Below are 26,968 nucleotides of genomic sequence, written 5' to 3'. Positions count from 1 at the left end.
GCATGTTCCTTCTTCACGTCCCCAGCCACCCCAGTTTCCCGCCCCTCCCCTCCGCGCATGCCCCGCCCCGTGAGCTGCCACGTGAGGACATCCACTGGCCAGCCTATGGGCGCCAGCTCCGCCCCACGGCCCCGCCTTGCACCCTGCTCCGCGCGCCACCACGTGATGCGGCTCACCGCCAGCCAATGGACGCCGGCCTTGCCTCGCGCCCCGCCCCGCGCGCCGTGGCCGTTTGAAGTGACTAATTTCTGTCATATGACTGAGGCGCCTATGGGGGTGGCGGGGCAGCTCTAAGAGCGGGGGCCTGGCGAGTGCCCTGTGGAGCGACCCCGGCCTGGCCGTGGCCATCATGGCCCCTACGCTGTTCCAGAAGCTCTTCAGCAAGAGGAGCGGTCTGGGCGCGCCCGGTCGGGACGCGAGGGACCCGGATTGCGCGTTCAGGTAGGTCGCTGCAGGGCGAGGGGCGAGCGGCGAGGGGCGCGGAGCCGATGGCCTAGTGGGCTTTGGCTTCCAGAGGCGCTGGGGCTTTCGGTGCTTACGCTTGAGCGGCAGCGTCGCCCCGGGACCGGGATCAGGGCCGCGGTCGGGAGGGGCCGGGCAGCTGTAGACCTGCGCTGGAGGGTTCGAGCGAGGTCCTGTCTCGCCTACCCCCCTCTCCCATGGTTGCCCCTTCCCCCTCGTCCGGGGCTGTTTGTTTACGTCCTGCTCGGCAGCCACGCGCTACTCTGCCCCTCCGGACCCAGCATCGCGGCCTGAGCTTAGGGTCCACACGCCTTCCTGGCGACGCGTAGAGTTGGGCGCGGGCTGGATTGGACCTCTGCCGCCGTCCTCCGGGCCGAAAAGTTCTCCCCTCCTCCCCGCGGCCAGTCGTCCTCTGGGTGCTCCGTTCCAGCTTGGTTGCTCTTGTGGAGAGAGCCGCACGTTTTGGCCAACCTTCGGAGTAGAGAACGCCGGAGGAGCGTGTAGGCAAGCTGCTGTTATTTCAGATTTGTAAACCTAAATTGGAGGTGTGCAGATACCGGACCCAGTGGCCTTAATGTTGCCGAAGGAGAAATGTGAAACCTAAGAGTTTGTGGTTTTTACTGACCAGAATGAAGCTGCGCTGAATCAAATGAAGCATGGCCGTAGAATTGACCATCCCCTTGGAACTGTTACTAAAAACGAGTTTTTAAAAATTGAGAACGGTAGCAACATATTTTGTGGTATTACAGGCTTTGTTAATTTTTGGTTACAGTACCTGTTGCTGATAGAAAAACTTTTTAAAATTGTAAGAAAATAGAATATAAACCTGAATTCTAGGTAAAATTTAGTTTCGAAACTTCATTTGAAGAAGAGATTATGTCTTTCAAACAGCCTTCATACTTGTTGCCGTGTGGAAACTTGTAAATGTAACTAGGCTAAATGTCAAATATCACTCAAACCTGGTAGGATAACATAGAGCCCAGTTGTACAGTAGTAGTAGGAAGAGATGAGTATCTGTTAAATTTTGCAGTAGCCAGAGTCTGAAATGAGTGTACCACACTGGTTGAAAAGGTTTTGATAATCTTAAAATTATCCACTCTCTCTTGCTAATGCAGGTCCCATTACTAAACATTCAGTAACTTGTGGAATTGAAGTATTAAATGGAAAGAAATTTGACTTTTAGAGGAAGAAAAATCTCAGTGGTGAACATCTTGGAACAGTACTTAGTAAAAGTTATCTAGCTTTTGGTCTTTTCTACTGGGAAATAAATGCCTTGCCATGCTTATCTAATGACTTTAAAGATTTCTTTAGTGTTTTTCTTTTGAAAAATGAAAGTGCAGTATAGATAGTACTACATTGAGCCATATAGTAAATCAAGGGTTAGTAGAAAGCAAGTTCAGGAGGGATATTAAAAAGGTGACATTTGAATAGGTTTTCTATTTCTGGGTAAAGATTTACTTTGGGGTACCCAAGTTTCCAAGCATCTCAAGTTATTCTTGGGAAAAAAAGTTTATTTTTTTAAAATGTAAACTCTACTATATGTTTGTGTAGTACTACTTTAGAGTTGCCAAAGCACTTTCTCATCAGTTATCTCATGTGATGTTTCACAACAACCTTGTGAGATAGGGCAAGTAGCAGTATAGATAACTACATGATCCTTTTTATGTGTAAGAATTATGTGTAAGCACAAAAACTGCAGTACAATATGGAAAAATGCGTAGAAGTGTACATGTGAGGAAATGAAAACTGGGTAATGTCACACACTTAGTAACTTGCAAATTTAATCAACCCAATCTTTTTTTTTTTAACACCTTCATTGAGCTATAATTTACATACAGTGAAATCGAGCCATTTGAAGTCTATAGTTATATGAATTTTGTTACATGTATACAGTCGTGTACCCACCGCCCCAATGAAGTTTTAGAACACTCCATCATCCAAAAAATTCCCTCATGCCCCTTTGCTATCATTTCTTAATGCCTTCTCACCCAGGGCAATCACTGACTTGCTTTTGGCTAATGACAGAGGTTTTGACTTTTCTGGAATTTCATATAAATGTAATCATACTGTTTATAGTCTTTTGTGTCTGGCTATTTTAACTCAGAGTGATGATTTTGAGATTCATCCATGTTGTTGCATTTATCTGTAGTTCGTTCCATTTTTTGCTGAATAGTGTTCCATTGTATGGGTATACCATGGTTTATCCATTCACTGGTTGGCAGACTTTTGGGTTGTTTTCAGATTTGGGCTGTAATAACAATGCTGCTGTGAACATTTGTGAACAAATCTTTATGCGGAAATACATTTTCATTTCTCTTGGAGTGGGATTGCTGGGTCATATGCTAAGTGTATGCTTAACTTTTCAAAAAAATTGCCAAACTTTTCTAAAGTAGTTGTACCATTTGTATTCCAACTAGTAGTGTATGAGGTTACAGTTGCTCCAGATTCTCTCCAAATCCAGATATTGTTAGTCTGATTTTTTAAATTAAAAAAATTTTTTGTATTGTAAAAAACACCTAACATAAAATATACTATGTTAACCATATTGGAGTCTCTTTAAAAATTTATTTTTATTATTTATTTATTTATTTAAAAATTTTAAAATTGAAGTATAGTTGACTTACAATGTTGTGTTAGTTTCAGGTATACAGCAAAGTGAATCTGTTATACATATATTAATACACATATCCACTCTTTTTTAGATTCTTTTCCCATACTAATGGGTATAGTGGTATCTTGTGTGGTTTTAATTTGCATTTTCCAAATAATAAACGGTGTTTCGCATCTTTTTATGTAACTCATGTTTTTGAGTAGACTAAAATTTAGTTTTTATTCCAGTATACCATGGTTTTCATTCTAGAATACTTTTTTGGTTTTGTTTGTTTTAGTCAGTGTAAGTTGTTAAATAAGGCTTGGACACAGCCATTGGCAACTAACTATAGCTCAGCCTGTGAGAGTCAGTTCCTAGAGTAAACAATATACGAGGCCCAATAGTCATAAGCCATAATAGGGCTCTTGGGTAGGAAAGACCTGAAATAGAGAAGTCTTAGGAGCTTTTCAGTATTGTTTTTCATGGTTACTCCACTGAAAAAGATAAGTCAGGGATTACCCCCTTCCATTCAGTCTGAACTCCCTTACCTTATAGGTTTCTGGTGTTTTGTCCTATCTAAGGTTCTTGAGCTGGAGGTAAGTGTGTAGGGTATCACAGGGAGAATATTATTTTAATCATATATAGAACTAAAACAGTAATTTGTTTTAATCTTTTAAAGAATTTGGGAAAGACAGGGAAGATACTGCTTTATGTTTTCTCCATCAGGCCACTTTCCAGGGGAAGTAAGATTTAAGTGTAAGTCTAATAACTGCAGTACATATAAAATGATTGCTTTAAAAATAAAATTCTCTTCATCTAAAAATGATGTTAATAATGGCAACTGTGCAGGGTTGTCATGAGGTATATTAGTGAAGGTAACACTAAACTGCATTGTGTTAATAAATAAGCTAAGTCTCAAAAAAAATTTCTTGAAAGAAGCCTAATTTGACGAAGAAGATTGTTTTAGAGTTATATATCTGTAGGACATAATTCATGTTTTGTTCAAAAAACAGTTTCTGTATTTATATTTTATTACTAATACATGAACGTTTGCTCTTTTTGTCTGTATCAGTTAACAACCTCTTAACTGGTCTTTCTGTCATCACTCTTGCCTTTCTCCAAACTATTCTCAACACTTCATCCTTTAAAAAAATGCTAATTCTGATCATGGTCAGCAGGCAAAATGGTATAGAATTTAAAATCTCCACAACACAGAGGTATTTTAAGGATTCAAAGAGATAAATCATGTTGAGCAGTTAATGCAGTGCTTTAGTGCATGGCTTTCACAACCAGAAGTTGTTTTTGCTGTGATGATCTCATGCTTATGTATAAAACCATTCAGTTTAGGACCAGACTCCTTAACATAGCCTGTGGTGGAGTAGCTTCTGTGAAGTCTCTAGTCTTGACCTTTTAATTTTTTTTAATAAGGTCATTTTTTAACATAGCCATTAATCTACTATTATCCCTTATATTATCTATTAATATTATATATCTAGGGACTTCCCTGGTGGCGCAGTGGTTAAGAATCCGCCTGCCAATGCAGGGGACACGGGTTCGATCCCTGGTCCGGGAAGATCCCACGTGCCGCGGAGCAACTAAGCCCGTGTGCCACAACTACTGAGCCTGCGCTCTAGAGCCCGCGAGTCACAATTACTGAGCCCGCGTACCACAACTACTGAAGCCCACGTGCCTGGAGCCCGTGCTCTGCAACAAGAGAAGCCCCCACAATGAGAAGCCCGCACACCACTACAAAAAATAGCCCCGGCTCGATGCAACTAGAGAAAGCCTGTGTGCAGCAACGAAGACCCAATGCAGTCAAAAAAAAAAAAAAAATATATATATATACATCTATTAATATTACCTACTAGTCTATATTCAAATTTTCTCAGTTGTCTCAGGATGTCTTTTTACAGTAGGTTTGTTTGAATCAGTCTGCATATTGAATTTGCCGTTATGTGTCTTAAGTAATTTTTATTCCACAACGGCCTCCCCCCCTCCCTTTAAAAAATAGCATTTGTTGTTTTTAAACTGGGTATTTTTCCTATGAAATTTCCCACATTGTCTATTTGCCTGTTTGCTCTCTAATGGTTTCCTTTAATTCACTGGTTCCCAGCAATCTTTTAACAAGACCCTCCAGGTGATTCTGAATGCTCAAGTTTGAGAACCACTGCTATAACTTATTCTCTCTTTCCTGAAAACTGGTGGTTAGATAGTTTACTAGATTCAGGTTCAGTTTTTTGTTTTTTTTTTCTTTTTTTTGCGGTACGTGGGCCTCTCACCGCTGTGGCTCCTCCCGGTGCGGAGCACAGGCTCCGGACGCGCAGGCCCGGTGGCCATGGCCCACGGGCCCAGCCGCTCCGCGGCACGCGGGATCCTCCCGGACCGGGGCACGAACCCGTGTCCCCTGCATCGGCAGGCGGACTCTCAACCACTGCGCCACCAGGGAAGACCCATTTTTTTTTTAAATTAAAATATTCCAAAGATTTTGCAGTGTACTTCGTATCCATACGTAATGTCTGGTTGTCCCATTTTTTAGTGCTGCTAAGATTGATTAGTGGTTTCAGGTGGTATCAGCTTTATTCTTCCATTATAAAGTTCACCCTTCACTAATGGTTTTAGCGTCTTTTGTTGGTTATTGCCTGAATCCATTATCTTGTTAGGGGATGCAAATGGTAATATTCTGATTCTTTAATTCTTTCTGCATTTATTTCCTGGAAGAACTTTCTCTTACTACTTATTTGGTTATTTGCTACAGGAAAGTCAGCATCAAAGTTTATCACTTTTGAGAATAATTTATGATGAGTTCAATGAAGGTTTTCATTTTAATTATCATTTTTTAGTATTACCATCACCTCTTGGATTTTAATGTGTTTTAATCCATTACCATCAAATTGTCCCGTATTTAGCCAGTGGAAGACTTTTCAAGTTGACTTCTGTGCCCTTTGACATGATCTGATCTCATTAATCTTTGATAACTTGTTGCTTTCTTCTGGCCTTGTCTTAATCTAATCACCTTGCTTTTCTATGATTTTATCACCTTGGATTTGTTTTAGGTTTTGGGATGTGCCATGCTGTGCTGTTCTTTGTTTTTGGCATAGTTTTATATACCTTTTTGTTTAGCTTTTTGTACTGATCATCTGGGCTTATCCTAATTATTCTTTCTCCAGGAAGCCATTTCTGATTTCTCCCTGAGTTTGGTTTCACTGTAATTTTCTTCCATAGGTTTCTGTATTTCCTGCTGTGACATCTATCACAGCTGTCATTACTTGTCCACACCTCTCTTCTTTGCTTGCTTGAGAGCCCTCTTCAACTTCAAGGTGTATTTTGGAGTTAGAACTTTGTAAGCCACATGATGGGTTGTTTGTGGGGAACAAATGCCTAGGTTTCTGTTTGGAGCAGCTAGGTAGACGCCGTTTTCGAAGGAGGGACTATGATACTGTGGAGGCCTATCTTGAACACCTCATCAAAAGTAGCAGCTCTCTCCCCTATTCTCTGTCAGAGCACACTGTTTATATACTTCATAGTTCTTTTTACAACTTAATCATCTCTCTCCCTCAAGTTCACGTTGTGAGTCAGTGTATACAGCACAGTGCCTGAGCTTGTGCTCAGTAAATATTTGTAGAATGAATATATTAAATAATTTTAAGGGCAGAAAGAGTCAGAAGTTCTGTTTTGGACATTTGGTCTAGTGTTAATTACTAATGAGATATTTATTTGTCAGTTTAATAAAGTAAATCTGGAGTTCACAGTAGAGCGTGGGCCTGGAGATAATGAACTTGGGCTTAGGGTCAATGGTCAATATTAAAACTAAGGGAATGGGTGAGATAATCTAGGAAAAGGGTGTATGTAGGTAGAGAATTGGAAAGAACAGGTTTTGTACTGAGGAAATCTAAAATGTACAGATGTGGGGGAGGAAAGTCTACAAAGAAAGAATGGCCAGAGAGATAGGGGGAAGGCCAGTAGTGTGTGGCGTTAGGAAAGCTCAGAAAGGGAAGTGTTTAAAAAATGATGGAGTGATAAATTATTTTGTATACTGGTTGCTGACAGGTCTTATGAGATCAAAAACAGAAAAGTATAGTTGGAGTTGTCAAGTTGGAGATAACTGGTGATCTTAATGTTTTTTTTTTTTTTTTTTCTGAGGGGGCATGTTTGGGGGAAAGTGAGATGTGTATTAAATGAAAAGGGAGGAAATGGTTTCACTGCTAAGGCTTTCTATTTCTGTAGGGGAAGCAATCTGTAGTGCTGCGTTATCTTTTCACTTTCAGTATTCTGATTTTATGTCACATTTTGAGCTTCTGAAGTTTTTAAAGGCTAGCTTCTCAATATTATCAATGTTTGTAAGAATCATACTTAAGAAGTTTTTATTTAATGTGATTTTTAAACATTTGTTCATTCACAAGTTGTTTTTTCTTTTTTTTGGGGTACGCGGGCCTCTCACTGCTGTGGCCTCTCCCGTTGCGGAGCACAGGCTTCGGATGTGCAGGCTCAGCGGCCATGGCTCACGGACCTAGCCGCTCCGCGGCATGTGGGATCTTCCTGGACCGGGGCACGAACCCGTGTCCCCTGCATCGGCAGGCAGACTCTCAACCACTGCGCCACCAGGGAAGCCCACAAGTTTTTTCAAATTAAAAAAAAAACACCCCTTCATAAACTGTACCTTTTAATCTTATATTAGAGATAGTTATAATATTCTTTACAGAGACTCCTGTGAGAGCGTATCTTATTAAAGTGAGAAGCTGAGAATTTTAAGTTAATTTCATGTTAATGAAATCAATATTTGGTTCTAAGAGTCTAATTTGGAATAAGAAATACAAATTTTTTTTGTTTTTTTAAAAACATCTTTATTGGAGTATAATTGCTTTACAATGGTGTGTTAGTTTCTGCTTTATAACCAAGTGAATCAGCTATACATATACATATATCCCCATATCTCCTCTCTCTTGCATCTCCCTCCCATCCTCCCTATCCCACCCATCTAGGTGGTCACAAAGCACCGAGCTGATCTCCCTGTGCTATGTGGCTGCTTCCCACTAGCTATCTATTTTACATTTGGTAGTGTATATATGTCCATGCCACTGTCTCACTTTGTTCCAGCTTTTTATTGTTAATTTGATTTGCTTTTCCATCTCTAAGTAGTGGTATTAGATTTGTTTTTTGGAACCATGTTTATTGAAAGAAAATAGCTTAGTAAAAAATGCAGCTTTAATATTCAACTTATAAAACTTGGACCTCATTTCTTACTAATATAATAACTATTGTCTTAAATCTTGATGAGTTTAAGTTATCTTTTAGGAGAGACTTGTTTAAAAAAAAACTCCCCCATGTAAAACATAACAATCTTCTTTATTTTTTTTAAATTAATTTTTATTTTTTTAACATTTTTATTGGAGTATAATTGCTTTACAATGGTGTGTTAGTTTCAGCTTTATAACAAAGTGAATTAATTATACATATACATATATTCCCACATCTCTTCCCTCTTGCGTCTCCCTCCCTTCCACCCTCTCTATCCAGCCCTTCTAGCTGGTCACAAAGCACTGAGCTGATCTCCCTGTGCTATGCTATGCGACTGCTTCCCACTAGCTAGCTATTTTACATTTGGTAGTGTATATATGTCCATATATACACTACCACTCTTTCACTTTGTCCCAGCTTATCCTTCCCCCTCCCCGTGTAGAATCTTCTTTATTAAAAGGAGTCCTAAACTAGTCTTACACAATCTTACTTCTGTTCCTGGCACTACCATTCTCTTAGTCTACCAAGTTGAAAGTCAGAGAATCATCTTTTACTCTTTCCTCTAATTGCCTCATTTGGTCATTTGTTAAGTCCTGTTGATTCAAATTCTGCAACATCTTAGTTCTTTTTCATTTTCCACTGCCATCATCTCATTTAGACCTTTAATGCTTTTCGTAAAAATTTGCCATAACTTTCGCACTTTGTGTGTGTTCCCCTCTATACTATCCTGCTAAATTACTTTCTTAAACCATAATTCTGGTCAATTCACTCAGAAATCTCCTTTGACTCCCTGTTGCTTAATAGAGGATTGCTCTGTGCCAAGCACTGCTCTAAGCGCTCTACACATATTAATTCATTTAATTCTCACAATAGCTTTATTATAAAGTAGGTCTGATTATCCCTATTTTGTAGATGAGAGAATAGAGGCACAGAGAAGTTAAGGACCTTGTCCCAGGTCACACATTTAGTAAGTGATATAATTAAGATATAAATTCAGACATTTGAGTTCCAGATCCTTTTTTTAAACGAAGTCCAAGCTCTTCAGCTTTTCATGTCAGCCTCCTTTAGAGTTGTAACTTACTGTAATGGACCTGGGTTCAAATCCCTGCCCCAGTGGTTCCTGTATATATAACCTTGGGAAGCAGTATCATGTCATCATTAAAGGTGCTGTGGTGTATGCATGTCACAGTGGGGGAGAGGATGCTGAAGAGATTGTCCGTTGTACCTACCATCTTAGAGTTGTTTTGAGGATTAAATGGCATGGTAGTCTCTCAAATGTTAAAGTTCTTTCCCACACTCCCTCATCCTTCAGTTTATTCTTTCCAGTCTTCCTTCTAATTTTTCCTCTAGCTGTGGGCTCTGAATCAGATTACTTGATGTTTCTTGAGAATATTCTGGTTCATGTTTGCACACTGCTTTAAATTACATGGCTACAACACATCTCCCTTAAGGCTACAATAGAAACCATGTTTTCGCATCAAGGCAGTTATTTTCTTGGGTTGTAATTGCTTCTTTATGGACCTATATACTTCACTAGACTGTAGGTTCCATAGGGCACAACCATGGCCTAACTTGTTTAGTGCTGTATTCCTGGTGTTTGACTCACAGAAGGCATTCAGTAAATATTTGATGAATGAGTGAATGAATAAAAATAGTCACTGATTGAAAAAATTTTAATTTCTTTAACCAAGGATGTTTCTGTTTTGGGTTATTTGTCTAAAGTAGTTATTTCTCTGTACTTTGAGCACATTTTTCTTTGACATCAGTGTTTACCAATTTAAAGGAAAATTCCATTGTTATTTTGATCTTTTTAAGATAGCGAGAATGGTCTGATTTTCCAGAAATAGGTTAGATTCTCTATTTATATCTCTTGTAACACCTCATACTTCCCCTTCGTACCATTTTTCACGTTCAGAATATGTGTGTGTATATGTGTGTGTACACAGAGTCTTCTCTGACGTACTCAGTATATGCTGAATGGATAAAAGAATGAGTAAATGAACTCATTCTTTTATCCACTGAGTAATGTATTCTTTCTGGTAGTGGGAGTTTATTTCAAGAACACAAGAGGTTTTGAGGTACCATGGAATTTCTTTTCCCCTTGAGCATACTAGGTCCTTAGACCTTCTGATTGTTAAGCAGAACTTATGGGGAAGTGGAGCAACAATTTAACCTGGCTCTTTGGGGACACAGCCAGAGCTCTAGGGATCTGCTTCCTTGTACTCACGTTGCCCAGTATATAGTATCCCTTGACACAACGGCATTTTATCCCAAGTCACCCCAGAGAGATTACACCCTAGTGTAATCCTAATAGAGTGGCAGAGTTGGTTTTAAGGGCATGTGGGTTTCAGTTTATACTGTTATGATCCCATTTGTAGGATGCAGCTGTCAGGCTCTTTGCAGCTTTTTGGCCTGCTTTCCCACCCTGTTGTGGTCTGTTACATAATTTTTAAAGTTTTCCATTTATATCAAGAAACTACAGATTGTGACGTTAATGAGAAGGTTAATGAAATCGAGTAGTGATATGATTCCCACAAATAGGGATTTTGTATTAAGTTTTATATTAATTTCTATTAATTCCTAATTACTTTAGAATATAAAACATATATACTATACATTTATTGAATGCAGAAATATAATAAATATTATTTGTGAATAATCAAAGAAATACCTGAACATAGTTTAAACATTAGACAGTAAAACCCCATGTTAATGCATCCGCTGTGACATAAGTGGCTCCTGGACCCATGGAACTTCTGACTGGCTGGCTCACAGGCCTAGCCGCTCCGCGGCATGTGGGATCTTCCCCGACCGGGGCACGAACCCACATCCCCTGCATCGGCAGGCGGACTCTCTACCACTGCGCCACCAGGGAAGCCCATAGACAAGCTTTTTACATGTGAATCTGACTCTAAATTTATGTGTTGAATTTTTTGCCCCCAGCCCAACAACATTATGGCAGGCATTTACTTAGAGTAAGTTCCTCCAACCCAGTCCTGAACCTAGATGCAACTGCTTTTTTAATTGTTTGGTGTTTGCTTAAATATTTGCTTTTATATTTATAAATTATATGAATAGACTGTTTTATAAAAAATTTATTCATCTTAGACATTAATTTCTTATATTGGTAAAGATTTAGGTCTTAAACATGCACACATATACACACACTCATGCATACCCTTCCCTTTCTTCTTCATTCTTCCAATATTACAATTTTTGGTTAGTTTAGATAATCAAGGTTAACTATATTATTGTATTATAAATGTTTACTGCTGAGCTAAATATATTTTATGTTTTATTGTTCTTTTTTTTACTTATCTCTTGGAGTTAATTGCCTTTTTTTCTTTTTCTTTTTTTGGTTTGCCCTGTTTTCTTTGAAATCTTTAGCTAAGTATTACAGCTCCATAAAATACCTCTCAAAACAACTTCTCTCTCTTAGTTAAACCTAGTCGATAATTGACTTTTTAAAAAATATTTATTTCTTTATTTGACTGTGCCAGGTCTTAGTTGTGGTCTGTGGGGTCTTTGGGGATCTTCAGTTGTGGCATGCAGGATCCTAAGTTGTGGCATGCGGACTCTTAGTTGCGGCATGTGGGATCTACTTCCCTGACCAGGGGTCGAACCTGGGCCCCCTGCATTGGGATCATGGAGTCTTAACCACTGGACCACAAGGGAAGTCCCTAGATAGTTGATAATTAATATTTTTTCCTCCTGGATATGTCCATCTTGGAACCATCTGCCCTTCTCTGGGTCTAGTTTGTACTTCTTGCCCTGTAGGTCTGCTCCACAGCAACATGATGAGCCTTCCTTTGCCTTCCTCCTGGAAATTCCTTTGACCTTTAAAAGTTAGGATCTTCTGTAGACTGGCTTTCATGACTTCTTCGTTTTTGGATTGTTCCCTTGTTTTGGTGCTGCCTATCCCTCTTGGAGCTTCCTGAGAATGATGGTTTGAGATAAATTTTTTGAGACTTCGCACGTGTGAAAAAGTGTTTATTCTATTTTTGTGTTTGGTTGGCAATCTAGTAGATGCACAGTTCTATGCTGAGAATCATTTTAATTCAGAAATTTGAAGGTATTGCTCCCTTGTCTTCTGTCTTCCAGTATTGATACTGAAAAGGCTGGAGCTATAACTCTCAGCCCCCAGGAAGCTTTTGGAATTTTCTGTTTTCTCTATTTTGTTCTGAAATTTCACAGTGATGAACCTGTACCTTTGTTTTTTAAAAAAATTCATTGGTTTATACTTGATGGGCCTTTCAATCTGGAGACGCCCTGAGGCTGGTGCAACTCTGACAAGTTTCCCAAGAACATAAATATTTGTTATGTATAAGGGGTGGGTTAAGAGAGAAGATGAAGGACATTTTGACATCCTGTGGAGGATATGCTTTTTGTTCCTTTGTCTCTCCTCTACCTTCCAAAGGGCCTTACGTTTCCAAGGCCTTTGCTTCTCAGGGACTCTGAGGAGATGAATCGTTCGGTTGCTCCTAGACATTTATTGACATTTAGGTTGTAGCTGCTTATGTTTTTGAAAAGTTAGTTGCTACTTTTCATCTTTCAAATGTTTATTGCGGTCTCTTTATGCTTGAAATTTTTCCTCTCATATTGTCTTTGTCTTAAATATGTACGTATATATGTATATATTTGTGTGCATGTGTGTATATATATGTATACACACACGCACACATACAAACACACACACTTCATTTACTGTCATTTGAATGGGATTTGAATGTATCAGTGTACCAGTGCTTAACCTGGATTTCCTAAAAAAGTTTTTAAACTTATGAAATATTTCGAACCAAAAAGTAAAGAGAATGTTATAACAGTACCCATCTTTAACAGTTATCAACATTTTGTTTCTTTTTGTTTGTTTCATTCTCTCTTCCCCCAACTTATTTTAAATATTAATACTATTATTTGTTGTTGTTGGACTATTTTAAAGTACACTCCAAAAATCCTGTCATTTCACTCATGAATACTTGAGTATGAATCTCTAAACGATTACTATCATTCCTGAAAATTAACAGTGATTCCTTAATATTTAATACTCAGTCCATGTTCAGTTTCCCCTGATTGTCTCAGAAATGTCTTTTTAGAGTTTGAAGTTGGATTCTAATTTGTCTGTAGAATATTGCATATTTGGATTTGGATCTGATTTCATCTTCACTGTGTCCTTTACCTTGTTCCTCTCTCCACCTTATTTTCTTTAAATTGGGAGTTAGATCTCAGACTTGATTGGATTTAGGTGCAGGGTTTTGTTCTGTTTCTGTTTCCTGTCTGTTTTGTATTGTTTCCTGAGACTACTTCCTAGGGGCGCTGTGTACTTCTTACTGCATTTTATCAGGAAGCACATAACCTCTGGTTGTCCCACTTTAAGTGGTGATAAGGTTGATCAGCAGGTTCAGGTGGTGTGAGCCTGATTCCTCCATTTTAAAGTTGCCCATCAACTGTTCACCTAATGGATTTAGCTTCTATTTATGCTGATTATTAGATAATTTCAGTGATTCTCAAACTTTAGTATGCATCAGAATCTCTTGGAGAGCGGGTGAAATTTTTGTAAACAATAGATGGTCCTTGGAAATTTGAGGACTGATGTTGATGTTTGAATGCCGAAGTGGTTCTTTGTACCACAACTGTAGCTGTGATCTTCAGTTTTACAAGCTTCTAATAAAGCTAGTTAATATAGGCTGTATCACTCATTTCTTGTGCTTGTATCTGGCAAATGTGTCTGCTATTTTTTAAAAAATATATAATAGCTTCATTAGATATAATTTACACTTTATATAAATTATAAATTTATAATTCACCCGCTTAAAGTGTGTAATTCAGTTGTTTTTAGTTTATTCACAAAGTTATGCCGCCATCACCACAATCAATATTAGAATTTTTTTTTTTTGGCTATGCTGCATGGCTTATGAGATCTTAGTTCCCTGACCAGTGATCAAACCCGGGCCTCCTATAGTGGAAGAGTGGAGTCCCAACCACTGGACTGCCAGGGACTTCCCAATATTAGAACGTTTTTATCACCAGAAAAGAAACCCTGTACCCATTAGCAGTAATTCTCAATTACCCTACCCACTACCACCCACATTCCCCCAGCCTTAGACAACCACTAATCTACTTTCTGTCTCTGTAGGTTTTCCTGTTCTGGACATTACATATAAATGAAAGTGTACAATATATGGTCTTTTGTGACTGGGTTCTTTTACTTAGCATATGTTTTTAAAGTTCATTCATGTTATAGCATGTATCAGTACTTTAGTCCTTTATATTGATGAATAATATCTCATTGTATGGGATATCATATTTGTCCGTTCATCAGTTAGTAGACATTTGGGTTGTTTCCACTTTTTGGCTGGCTATTATGAGTAATTCTGCTGTGAACTTTTGTGTACAAGTTTTTGTGTGAATGTGTTTTCACTTCTCTTGGGCATATATTAGGAATGAAATTGTTGGGTCATACGGTATGTGTAAAATTTTGAAGAACTGCCATTCTGTTTTCCAAAGAATCCACTGACATGGCTTTGTGCTGCTGAGACAAAATATCAACCTAGAATTGATATATAGTGAGACTTGTTTGAGAGTCTAACATACATATATATGTGACAAACAAAAGGTGAGGGAATTCCACTAATAGAAAAATGTTTGCAGTGCAAGAATAAATGGTTAAGATAAACAACAAGGTCCTACTGTATAGCACAAGGAACTATATCCAGTCTCCTGGGATAAACCATAATGGAAAAGAACATTAAAAAAAGAATGTATATATGTGTAAAGCTGAGTCACTTTGTTGTACAGCAGAGATTGGCACAACGTTGTAAATCAACTGTACTTCAATTAAAAAAAATAAATGGTAAGGAAAAAGAAACGGACAATATAAAATGAGACACGTGGGTAAATCTACACAGATATTGGTAGTATAAAAACAACAGACATGTCAAACAGAGCTTAAATATTGGAAAATAGTACCATGCTAGAGGGTAGTTGAGATGGAGAGAATGAAGTAGAATTAAAACATTCTTTGGCCATAAACAAGGCCAAAAGACAACCCTCAGAATGGGAGAAAATATTTGCAAATGAAGCAACTGACAAAGGATTAATCTCCAAAATTTATAAGCAGCTCATGCAGCTTAATAACAAAAAAACAAACAACCCAATCCAAAAATGGGCAGAAGACCTAAATAGACATTTTTCCAAAGAAGATATACAGACTGCCAACAAACACATGAAAGAATGCTCAACATCATTAATCATTAGAGAAATGCAAATCAAAACTACAATGAGATATCATCTCACACCGGTCAGAATAGCCATCATCAAAAAATCTACAAACAATAAATGCTGGAGAGGGTGTGGAGAAAAGGGAACACTCTTGCATTGCTGGCGGGAATGTGAATTGGTACAGCCACTATGGAGAACAGTATGGAGGTTCCTTAAAAAACTACAGATAGAACTACCATATGACCCAGCAATCCCACTACTGGGCATATACCCTGAGAAAACCATAATTCAAAAAGAGTCATGTACCAAAATGTTCATTGCAGCTCTATTTACAATAGCCAGGAGATGGAAACAACCTAAGTGTCCATCATCGGATGAATGGATAAAGAAGATGTGGCACATATATACAATGGAATATTACTCAGCCATAAAAAGAAACGAAATTGAACTATTTGTAATGAGGTGGATGGACCTAGAGTCTGTCATACAGAGTGAAGTAAGTCAGAAAGAGAAAGACAAATACCGTATGCTAACACATATTTATGGAATCTAAGAAAAAAAAATGTCATGAAGAACCTAGGGGTAAGACAGGAATAAAGACACAGACCTACAAGAGAATGGACTTGAGGATATGGGGAGGGGGAAAGGTAAGCTGTGACAAAGTGAGAGAGTGGCATGGACATATATACACTACCAAACGTAAGGTAGATAGCTAGTGGGAAGCAGCCGCATAGCACAGGGAGATCAGCTCGGTGCTTTGTGACCGCTTGGAGGGGTGGGATAGGGAGGGTGCGAGGGAGGGAGACGTAAGAGGGAAGAGCTATGGGAACATATGTATATGTATAACTGATTCACTTTGTTATAAAGCAGAAACTAACACACCATTGTAAAGCAATTATACTCCAATAAAGATGTAAAAAGCAAAAAACAAAAACATTCTGTGGTTCTAGGGGGCTTCCCTGGTGGCATAGTGGTTAGGAATCCGCCTGCCAATGCAGGGAACATGGGTTTGAGCCCTGGTCCAGGAAGATCGCACATGCCGCCGAACAACTGCGACCGTGCACCATAACTGCTGAGCCTGCACTCTGGAGCCTGTGATCCGCAACTGCTGAGCCTGTGTGCCACAGCTGCTGAAACCCGTGTGCCTGGAGCCCGTGCTCTGCAGCAGGACAAGCCACTGCAATGAGAGGCCCGTGCACCAAAGCGAAGAGTAGCCCCGCCTCGCCTCAAGTGAAGAGGGCCTGCGTGCAGCAACAAAGACCCAACGCAGCCAAAAATAAATACATTAATTAAAAAAAAAAATTCTATGGTTCTTTTATCTTTTGAGGATGAAGATAATAAAGTATGAAGTATGCATGTTAAAATTTCAAGGTTACATGGTAAATTGAAGTATGTAACTTCCAAATTAATAGAAGAAATGGAATGTAGAAAAAAATGTATGAAAGGATAGGAAAAGAAACAAGTCACAGGACAAGTGCAAAGAAAGAGAATAATGTACTAGTGGAAATAAATTCCAGCATATTATAAGGATCGTATTAAGTGAAGGCAGACTAAATAATGCAGTTAAGCAAAGATTTGATAGGCTGGAAAAAAATTAAATTCAGCTGTATGCTACTGTTTAAGATACATACCCTAGTACACCAATACAGAAAGATTGAAATCAAAAAGGTAGAAAAAGATATCTAGAAAACCAAAAGAAAGCTGGTGTAGCTCCAGTCATACCAGATAAAATAGAGTTTAAGACACAAAAATTATTAGTGATAAATACAATAATAAAAGGTTAATTTACCAAGAAGTTTTGATATGTTTTGATAATATGTAAGCAGAAATTGTCAAGGAGAAATGCATACACTTACTATAGTAGGTGAGTTTTAACATACCTGTCCTAATTATTGAAGGTGAAGTAGAAAAAAATTATTAAGAATAAAAAAGATTTTAAAAACACAGTCAACACTTGATTTAATGGACATACAGAAATCTGCAATTGGAAGTTGGAGATAACACATTCTTTTCTAACATTTATAGAACAGTTATGGAAACAACTTATGAGTCAAAGGAGAAGAAATCCTAAATGAAATTTTAAAATAATTAGAAGTGAATTGTAATAAATGCCATATTACAAAACTTGGGATGTAGCTAAAACCTCACTGACAGTAAATTTATAATTTTTACATAAGAGGGAAGGTTGAAAGTTTAATGAGTTGAACAACTGCCCCTTCTAGGGCTAGCTAATTCCTAGAGATAGCAAAGGACTCCTCCAGAAGTGTGCCTTTCATGTGCAAACCAACCAATCCTCCTTTGGTTGTACCCTCCACCTACCTCCTATATTGAGCTCTTACCCTCCTGGGCCACTACTTCCCTGCTCTAATCACCCCAGGGCCAGGTACCAACCAACTAGGGGCAGTTTCTGTACCATGGAGACCACTGAAATTATTCCAAGTAGCCAATCCTAAACCTGATTAGCTTGTTTACTTTGCCATTCTTTCCTGTGAAAACCACAATAAAGGTTCTTGCCTCATTTTCCTCCCATTCCTTCTGCCTCCTGACCCACCCTGGTGCTTCCCCATATGGCCTGTTGTGGTCTGGCATTCTTCCTAATTCCAGGGAATTGTGAGTATAAATTTCTTTCTTCATGGCAGTTATTTCCATGTCTGTGTCTTACCATACCTGATTAAAACAAATCCTGGGTTCATTTTAAAATCAGTATAGCTTTATGAGTTTGGACAAATGTATACAGCTGTGTAACAGCCACTACAGTCAAGATGTAGAACTTTGTATAACCCTCAAAAGTTCCCTTGTAGTCAGTAACCAATCCCTGCTCACCCTGCCCCCAGACAATTTCTGATCTGCTTTCTGTCACTACAGATTAATTTTGCATATTCTAAAATTTCATGTAAATGAAATCCTACCCTATGTACTCTTTTGTATCTGGTTTCTTTCACTCAGCAGAATGTTTTTGAGATTCATCCATGTTTCTGCTTATTTCAGTAGCTCATTGCTTTTTATTCCATTATAGTATTCCAGTATCCCATTATATAAATATACTAAAATTTGTTTATCCATGTACCAGTTGATGAATATTTAGATTACTTCTGGCTTGTGGGGCCTATTATGTATAAACCTGCTATGAACATTCATGTATAAGTCTTTGTATGAACACGTTTTTGTTTCTCTTGGGTAGATACCTAGGAGTGGAATTGCTGGTTTGTAAGCAAGTGTATACTTAATAAGAAATCACCAAACTGTTTTCCAAAGCACTTGCACAAGTTTACTTTCTCACTAAAAATGTGTATGATAATTCCAGTTATCATCAGCACTTGTGGGTGTGTAGTGGCATCTGACTGTAGTTTAATTTGCCTTTCCCTTATGCCTGGTGATGTTGAGCATATTTTTTGGTGTTTATTGGCTGTTCATATGTATTCTTTTGTAAAATGTCCAATTATTTTGTCCATTTAAAAATTGAAGTACTACTTATTATGGGTTGTAAGACTTCTTTATGTATTCTGGATAAAAATTCTTTGTTAGCTTATTTTCTCCAATCTCTGGTTTGCATCTGTTTTTTAGTGGTATCTTTCAAAGATCAGAAGCCTTAAATTTGGTGAAGTTTCTTAGTTTATTATATTTTAAAGATTTTATATATATGTTTTTGTGTGTGTGTTCTAAACAATTTTTGCCCTACTCTAAGGTCAAGAAGATTTTCTCCTGTTTTCTTTTATAAATTTTATAGTTTTTGAGGTTTTATGTTTAGGTCTATGACTTATTTTTAGTTAATTTTTACATATGGGGTGAGCTCAGTATTTTCCGTACGAGTATCTAGCTTATCCAGCACCATCTGTGGAGATGCTTGCTTTTTTTTTTTTTTTTTTTTTTTTTTTTTTTTGTGATACGCAGGCCTCTCACTGCTGTGGCTTCTCCTGTCGCGGAGCACAGGCTCTGGACGCGCAGGCCCAGCGGCCATGGCCCACAGGCCCAGCCTCTCCACGGCATGCGGGATCCTCCCAGACCGGGGCACGAACCCGTATCCGCTGCATCAGCAGGCGGACCCCCAACCACTGCGCCACCAGGGAAGCCCGAGATGCTTTCTTTTGATTTTTGCTTAATTACCATGTGTTAACATGTCTTTCTCTTGTATTGATGCATTCTGGTTCAGAAGAAATTTCCCAATAAACAATAATAAATGCCATCTATCATATACTTGAAATAGTGTAGTATAAGATTATGCATGTTTTTGAAATGTAGAAAAAGATAAATTATGAGGTTTTATTGTAATAATCAGCCAAAGTACAATGCACTTTTACATAATGAGTGTCGTAAATAAGAATGTTTACTTTGGGCCTTAGTCTTAGCTGCACATAAAAACTGAAAATATTTTTATTCAGCTATTCTAATCAGTCTAGGGAGTGAAAGTAGTAGAAGACTGCTTTTAGTAGAATTTCCAACTCCAAGAAATGTTGAATCCAGTGGTAGAGGTTCTGTGTATATCTAAAAACAGAACACATATTTGGTAACATGTCGGAAAAGGAATGACCTTTATTTATTATTTATTTATTATTATTTTTTTACATCTTTATTGGAGTGTAATTGCTTTACAATGGTGTGTTAGTTTCTGCTTTATAACAAAGTGAATCAGTTATACATATGACCTTTATTTTCTAATTTGCTGATGTGTACCTCAGAATCAACTGTGGATTTCTTTAAAAAGCCTTCAGGTTGCCCTACTTGGAATTAATTCTCAATCTTCTATGATTTTGGGCAGGTGATTGTTTTGGTTTGTTTTGAAGCTCTCCAACATGATTTTGATGTACAGCCCAACTTATCAATCCCTGATTATACTCCATTTTCTCATTTGACCTCTCAGTCATCCTGTGAGACAAGTAGTGTTAGCTCAGTTTTGCACATGAGGAAGATGAAGCTTAATGTGATTATATACCTTCCTCCACAAGGGATATAAACAAGAAACTTAACAGAAAACATTTAAAAAATGACCTTTAAACATTTTGAGTGATGCTTAACCTCAGTAATTAAAAAATACAAATCAAGATGTCATGCCTATAATTCACTAAGCTGTCTAACAAAGGTTAAAAAGAATGATATATTGTTATGGTAAAAGAGTGGTGAAGCAAGCCCTATTTTATGATTGTGGAGTGTAGGTACAACTATTTCGGAGAGCATCAGTTGTGTAAAAGTGATCATGTAAGCATATTCTGATGTTTATTAAAGCATTATTTGAAGTTGTTTCCAGTTTAAGTTGTTAACTGTGACCATAATTAGGAGATCGATTAAATAAGTTATGGTATATACATTGGAACACTGGGTAGCTCTGTAATAGAATATGGTAATTTTGTATTCCCTGGTAGAGATTTACACATATATTAAATTTTAAAAAGTTGCTGGGTAGTATGCAGTGTGATCTTGCTTTTATAAATGCATGAGAGTTAAACATTGAATTCTGTTAACGTGGCTATTTGTACATACTTATAGGAAAAAGTCTAGATGGAAACAGAAAAGTGTTGAGAGTGGTTAGGTCTGAGAAGAAGGATTGGTAGGGTGGGTTTTTCATATTTTATACCTGTTTGTTGTTTGTATTCACCTGGCTGTTGCAAATAAGGTCTGTTGTTTCTGTAATTTTAAAAAGATATAAATGTGAAAAATGTAACTTGGTCAAGATCAACACAACTGGCAAGTGGCATAGCTAAGACTTGGAATTCTCAGACTCCAAAGGAGAAATTTTTCAGAGAAATATTAACCCATGTGATAATGAATTTTAACTGATTTGTAGTAGGAAAGCATTAAAATTTTTTTGTTTTTAAAATTTACATACAATAAAATTCCCTTTTTGTGGTATAAAGTCCTATGAATTCTTTTTAAAACAAACTTTTTATGGAAGAATAGCATACTTAAGAAAAGTGTCCACCTTTTAACCATTCAGCTCAATGAATTTACACGTGTTGCCAGGTAACTGGTACCCAGTTCAAGAAACAGAACATTGCTTGTGTTTCTGAAGTCCTCCTCATGACCCTTTCAATCCCCACTCTCCTGACTTCAAACACCAGGATTAATTTAGCCTGATATTGAGCTTTATATAAATGGAACCATACATATGCTCTTTTCTTTGTCTGGCTTCTTTTTTGCTCAACATTATGTTTGTGTTTATCCATATAGTGTATGTAGTCTAGTTTGTTTTCATTGCTGTAGGCCAGGATTTCTCAGATGTGGCCCTATTGACATTCTTTGTTATAGGGGAGGCTCTTCTGTGCATCAAAGGATGTTTCCCAGCATCCCTGACCCCAATCACAAGATGCCAGTAGCACGCCCCCCAGTTATGACAACCTAAAATGTCTCCAGATGTTGCTGAATGTCCCCTGGGGAGGCGGGCAGAGTCTGGTTGAGAACTACTGAAGTACAGTATTCCTTTGAGTATGCCACAATTTATTTACCCAGGCTACTGTGTTGATGGATATTTGGATCATTTCCAGTTTGAAGCTGTAAAGAATAATGTTGCTATGAACATTTTTGTACAAGCTTTTTTGGGAGGGTATATCCACATTTCTGTTGAGCATGTATGTTGGATTGAATTTATAGGTTATAAGATATGTGTATGTTCAGCTTTGTTAGATTTTGCCACATTATTTTCCAAAGTGGTTGTACTAATTTTTACTTTACCAGTCATGTATGAGAATTTCGTTTTTCCACATTCTCATGAGGCTTAAATTTGAACTATGATATTTTGAAGTTTAGGGCCTGAGTTTTCTTCTTTTTTGTGTACCCACTGGTTGGCACAGTAAATGACACACAGAAGATTCCAGTTGCTGAGTGAATGAAGGCATGAGTTCTGGCCCTCTGCTCTAATGTCCTGTGATCTGGATGACATATAGCTCAGCTCTGGCATTTGGGAAGCAGTTACCCATCACAGTTGCTCTTTCCTATGTTGATGACAAGGTCTCCCTCCCCACCATCACCAACAGCTTATGGTCTCCAGACAAGGCCATGTTTTCACTTTCTTGGTGAGTTTCATGAACTGACAGCTGTCAAAGCCAAATGTCAGTAACTGTGATATCAAAGGTTTACTGTAATTGTTTTTAAGGTTTGTCATTTAAACAAGACTTTCTGGTCAAATGAGAATCTGTTTTTCCTTTTATACTGTAACTATATTTTCAGAGGGATGGAACTCTTTTTTTTTTTTTAAGTGATTGTGTTTAATGGTTACACATGTTCTGCATATACCGTAAATACTAAGTATGTTGAAGGCAGATACTATGCCCTCCCAGGTTTTTTGGAAGCACATATCGCTACCACTGTATCATCATCATCATTTTCATTAGCACCATCATTAGTGTCATCATGTTGCTTCTGTATGAAGCTTCATATATGTGTATATGTATATAATTTACTGAGGTGAAATTCATATAACATAAAATTAACCGTTTTAAAGTGAACAATTCAGTAGCATTTAGTGCATTCATAGTATTGTGCAATCATCACCTCTATCTGTCTACTTTTAAGTAGTTCCAAACATTTCCAAGACTCCAGAGCAAACCCTTTATCCATTAAACAGTTTCTGCTTCCCTTCCACCTTAACCCCTGGCAACCACCAATCTGTTATCTGTCTGTGTGGATTCATCTATGTTGGATATTTCATATCAGTAGAATCATATGATATGACCTTTAATGTCTGGCTTCTTTCACTTAGCATAATGTATTCAAGATTCATGCATGCTATAGCATGTTTCATTGCTTTTTATGGCTGAATAATATTGCATTGTATGTACATACCACAGTTTGTTTATCCATTCACTTGTTGATGGACATTTAGGCTTATTCCACTTCTTGGCGATTGTGAATAGTGCTGGTAAGAACATATACATATATTTATTTTCATTCCTAATACATGACTAGATTATTGCAACCACCACCACTGATACGGAACAATTCCAGTGCCCCAAAGAATTCCGTTGTGCTGCTCCCCTGCAGTCAGACCCTTCTTGCCTTCTAACTGTTGGCAACCACTGATAGTGGATTTATAGCAGCAAGAAATCTAAGTAATATCTCAACTATGTAGTCTGGCTTTCCTTAAGTATATAATGGATATCTGAAAAGTTAAATTTTTAGAATTAGAGACGATGTTTTAGAAGCTGGAGATTAGAAATACTTTTTATGTGTTTACTAAATTCAGTTTTTCCAACTTGTTAATTATGATGAGGAGTAAATAAAAATTACTAGCATAAAACTCTGCACTTACCTAGAGAGCAGAGCTAACTATAAAGAGTGCTATCTTAAAATGTTTTATAAATACAACATGAAATTATTAGATTAGATAGGTTTTTGTGTTGTTTTAGTGAACTGTTTCTTATCCTTAACCGTTTTGTTTTGTTTGTGTACAAAAGATGTCTTGGGATTTTATGTTTTATTCCCGTCAGATCTTCAGTTAAATATACACTGATATGTTTTATATGTTAATTTTAAAAGCTCAGAGGAAAGATTATTCAGCTTTCTGAAAACATAACATGCACAATAAAATAACTGTTTGCTGGGGGAGGGGGAAAAAGTCCTGTTGTCTTCTAGTACCAGTTGGTATTACGTAGGTTTGTTTGGTGTCTCATGTCTTATTTATAGTAGTTTGGAGCTGGAACTAAATACTAAACAAACACTAATGTTCCACTGTAGCTTAACTATGCATTAGAGTCTTTCTTTGATCATAATTATTTTTACTTGTGCATATACTTCTATGAAACTAGGAACTTCTGAGAAACTGGCAACTTGCTTGAATCCAGTCCATTTCTATATACCTTAATACAGAAGCAATATGTAGCACACTTAAATTTACTTACTTGTTTAGGTGATATTTATAAAAGCTTTATAATTCTATGAATAAGTTATGAATTAATAGAAGATACTTAATGATCTTCAGTAATTAACTGAGAGATTGTGAGGAAACATTTATCAGTACTGTTTGTCTGGCTGTAGAAGCTTCTCAGACTCCTCCTTCCTCTCAAGAGAAGAGCTTTTGTTGGATTGTGAAAATGACTATACTACCCAAAGCAATCTACAGATTCACTGCAATCCCTATCAAACTACCAACGGCATTTTTCACAGAACTAGAACAAAGAATTTAACAATTTGTATGGAAACACAGAAGATTCCAAATAGCCAAAGCAATCTTGAGAAAGAAAAATGGAGCAGGAGGAATCAGGCTCCCTGACTTCAGACTATACTACAAAGCTGCAGTAATCAAGACAGTATGTTACTGGCACAAAAGCAGAAATATAGATCAATGGAACAGGATAGGAAGCCCAGAGATAAGCCCATGCACATATGGTCACCTTATCTTTGATAAAAGAGGCAAGAATATACAGTGGAGAAAAGACAGCCTCTTCAATAAGTGGTGCTGGGAAAACTGGACAGCTACATGTAAAAGAATGAAATTAGAACACTCCCTAACACCATACACAAAAATAAACTCAAAATGGATTAAAGACCTAAATGTAAGACCAGACACTATAAAACTCTTAGAGGAAAACATAGGCAGAACACTCCATGACATAAATCACAGCAAGATCCTTTTGGACCCACCTCCTAGAGAATGGAAATAAAAACAAAATAAACAAATGGGACCTAATGAAACTTAAAAGATTTTGCACAGCAAAGGAAACCATAAAAAAGACTCAAAGACACCTCTCAGAATGGGAGAATGGGAGAAAATATTTGCAAACGAGGCAACTGACAAAGGATTAATCTCCAAAATATATATATTGAGCTCACGCAGCTCAATATCAAAAAAACAAAGAACCCAATCCAAAAATGGGTGGAAGACTTAAATAGACATTTCTCCAAAGAAGATATACAGATTGCCAACAAACACATGAAAGGATGCTCAATGTCGCTAATCATTAGAGAAATGCAAGTCAGAACTACAATGAGGTATCACCTCACACCGGTCAGAATGGCCATCATCAAAAAATATACAAACAATAAATGCTGGAAAGGGTGTGGAGAAAAGGGAACCGTCTTGCACTGTTGGTGGGAATGTAAATTGATACAGCCACTATGGAGAACAGTATGGAGGTTCCTTAAAAAACTTAGAACTACCATATGACCCAGCAATCCCACCACTGGGCATATACCCTGAGAAAACCATAATTCAAAAAGAGTCATGAACCACAATGTTCGTTGCAGATCTATTTATAGTAGTCAGGACATGGAAGCAACCTCACTGACACATAAATGGCTAAAGAAGATGTGGCACTTCTATACAATGGGTATTACTCAGCCGTAAGAAGAAATGGAGTTATTTGTAGTGAGGTAGGTGGACCTAGAGACTGTCATACAGAGTGAAGTAAGTCAGAAAGAGAAAAACAAATACCGTATGCTAACACATATATTTGGAATCTAAAAAAAAAAAAAAAGGTTCTGAAGAACCTAGGAGCAGGACAGGAACAAAGACGCAGACATAGAGAATGGACTTCAGGACACGGGGAGGGGGAAGGGGAAGCTGGGACGAAGCGAGAGAGTGACATGGACATATATCCACTGTGAAATGTAAAATAGATAGCTAGTGGGAAGTAGCCATATAGCACAGGGAGATCAGCTCGGTGCTTCGTGTCCACCTAGAGGGGTGGAATAGGGAGGGTGGGAGGGAGACGCAAGGGGGAGGAGATATGGGGATATATGTATATGTATAGCTGATTCACTATGTTATACTGCAGAAACTAACGCACCATTGTAAAGCAATTATACTCCAATAAAGATGTTTAAAAAAAAAACTGCTTTGTTGGGATAAATCACAAACCTGATGGCTGTATTTCTTAAAATTTTTCAAGTATTAAATTTTCTAGAGCTCTGAGAATTTGCAACTGTTTAAAAATCATATCACTAGATAATTTTAATTTTGCATTTATTCTTTCCTTGGTATTCTCTTTTTTTTTTTGTGGTACGCAGGCCTCTCACTGTTGTGGCCTCTCCCGTTGCGGAGCACAGGCTCCGGACGCGCAGGCTCAGCGGCCACGGCTCACGGGCCCAGCCGCTCCACGTCATGTGGGATCTTCCTGGACACGGGCACGAACCCGCGTCCCCTGCGTCGGCAGGTGGACTCTCAACCACTGTGCCACCAGGGAAGCCCTTTTCTTGGTATTTGTTATCTGACTTTGCTTACCTCCTTCAACATGCAGACCTATGCTTTGGGATGCTTTCATTTTATACTGGGAGTGACGTTTATTAGTTGGCTTCATTACTCCTTCACAGTAAAAAAAAAAAAAGTGTGAATGAATTTTACATAAAATTCTCATATAACATAATTTTACATAACAATGGAAAAGTAAGAAATTAAAAAAAAAGATATCAGGTGCGTGGCTTTCAAAGTTGATATTAGAGCTCTTAAAAGTCTATCACTCAAGACTTGTTCAATGTTGCTTTTTTAGAGGAAACATGAGTTGTCTCTGATAAACTGCTTTTGCACTATTTGTAAAA

The 26,968-nt window shown here is 37.9% G+C and overlaps 1 protein-coding gene across 4 annotated transcripts in view; it reads left to right on the top strand.

Moving 5' to 3' along the window:
- Positions 1-259: 259 nt before the first annotated feature.
- The window catches only part of FNIP1 (folliculin interacting protein 1), a 131,497-nt gene continuing 104,788 nt past the window's right edge, over positions 260-26,968 (top strand). For 2 of the 4 annotated variants that reach the window (XM_029219193.1, XM_029219190.1), the window contains exon 1: positions 21,684-22,509. In XM_029219193.1, coding sequence (XP_029075026.1) covers positions 22,370-22,509 — 140 coding nt within the window. In that variant the 5' untranslated portion in view covers positions 21,684-22,369. Of the gene's footprint in view, positions 442-21,683; positions 22,510-26,968 lie in introns of those variants that run through there. The other 2 variants (XM_029219192.1, XM_029219194.1) reach the window with 2 other exon arrangements.

The sequence above is a fragment of the Monodon monoceros genome, unplaced genomic scaffold, assembly GCF_005190385.1.
Source record: "Monodon monoceros isolate NGI ecotype Baffin Bay Population unplaced genomic scaffold, NGI_Narwhal_1 Super_Scaffold_12, whole genome shotgun sequence".
Taxonomy (NCBI): domain Eukaryota; kingdom Metazoa; phylum Chordata; class Mammalia; order Artiodactyla; family Monodontidae; genus Monodon; species Monodon monoceros.
Note: the sequence above shows the minus strand (reverse complement) of the source record. Positions and strands in the feature narration are given on the sequence as shown.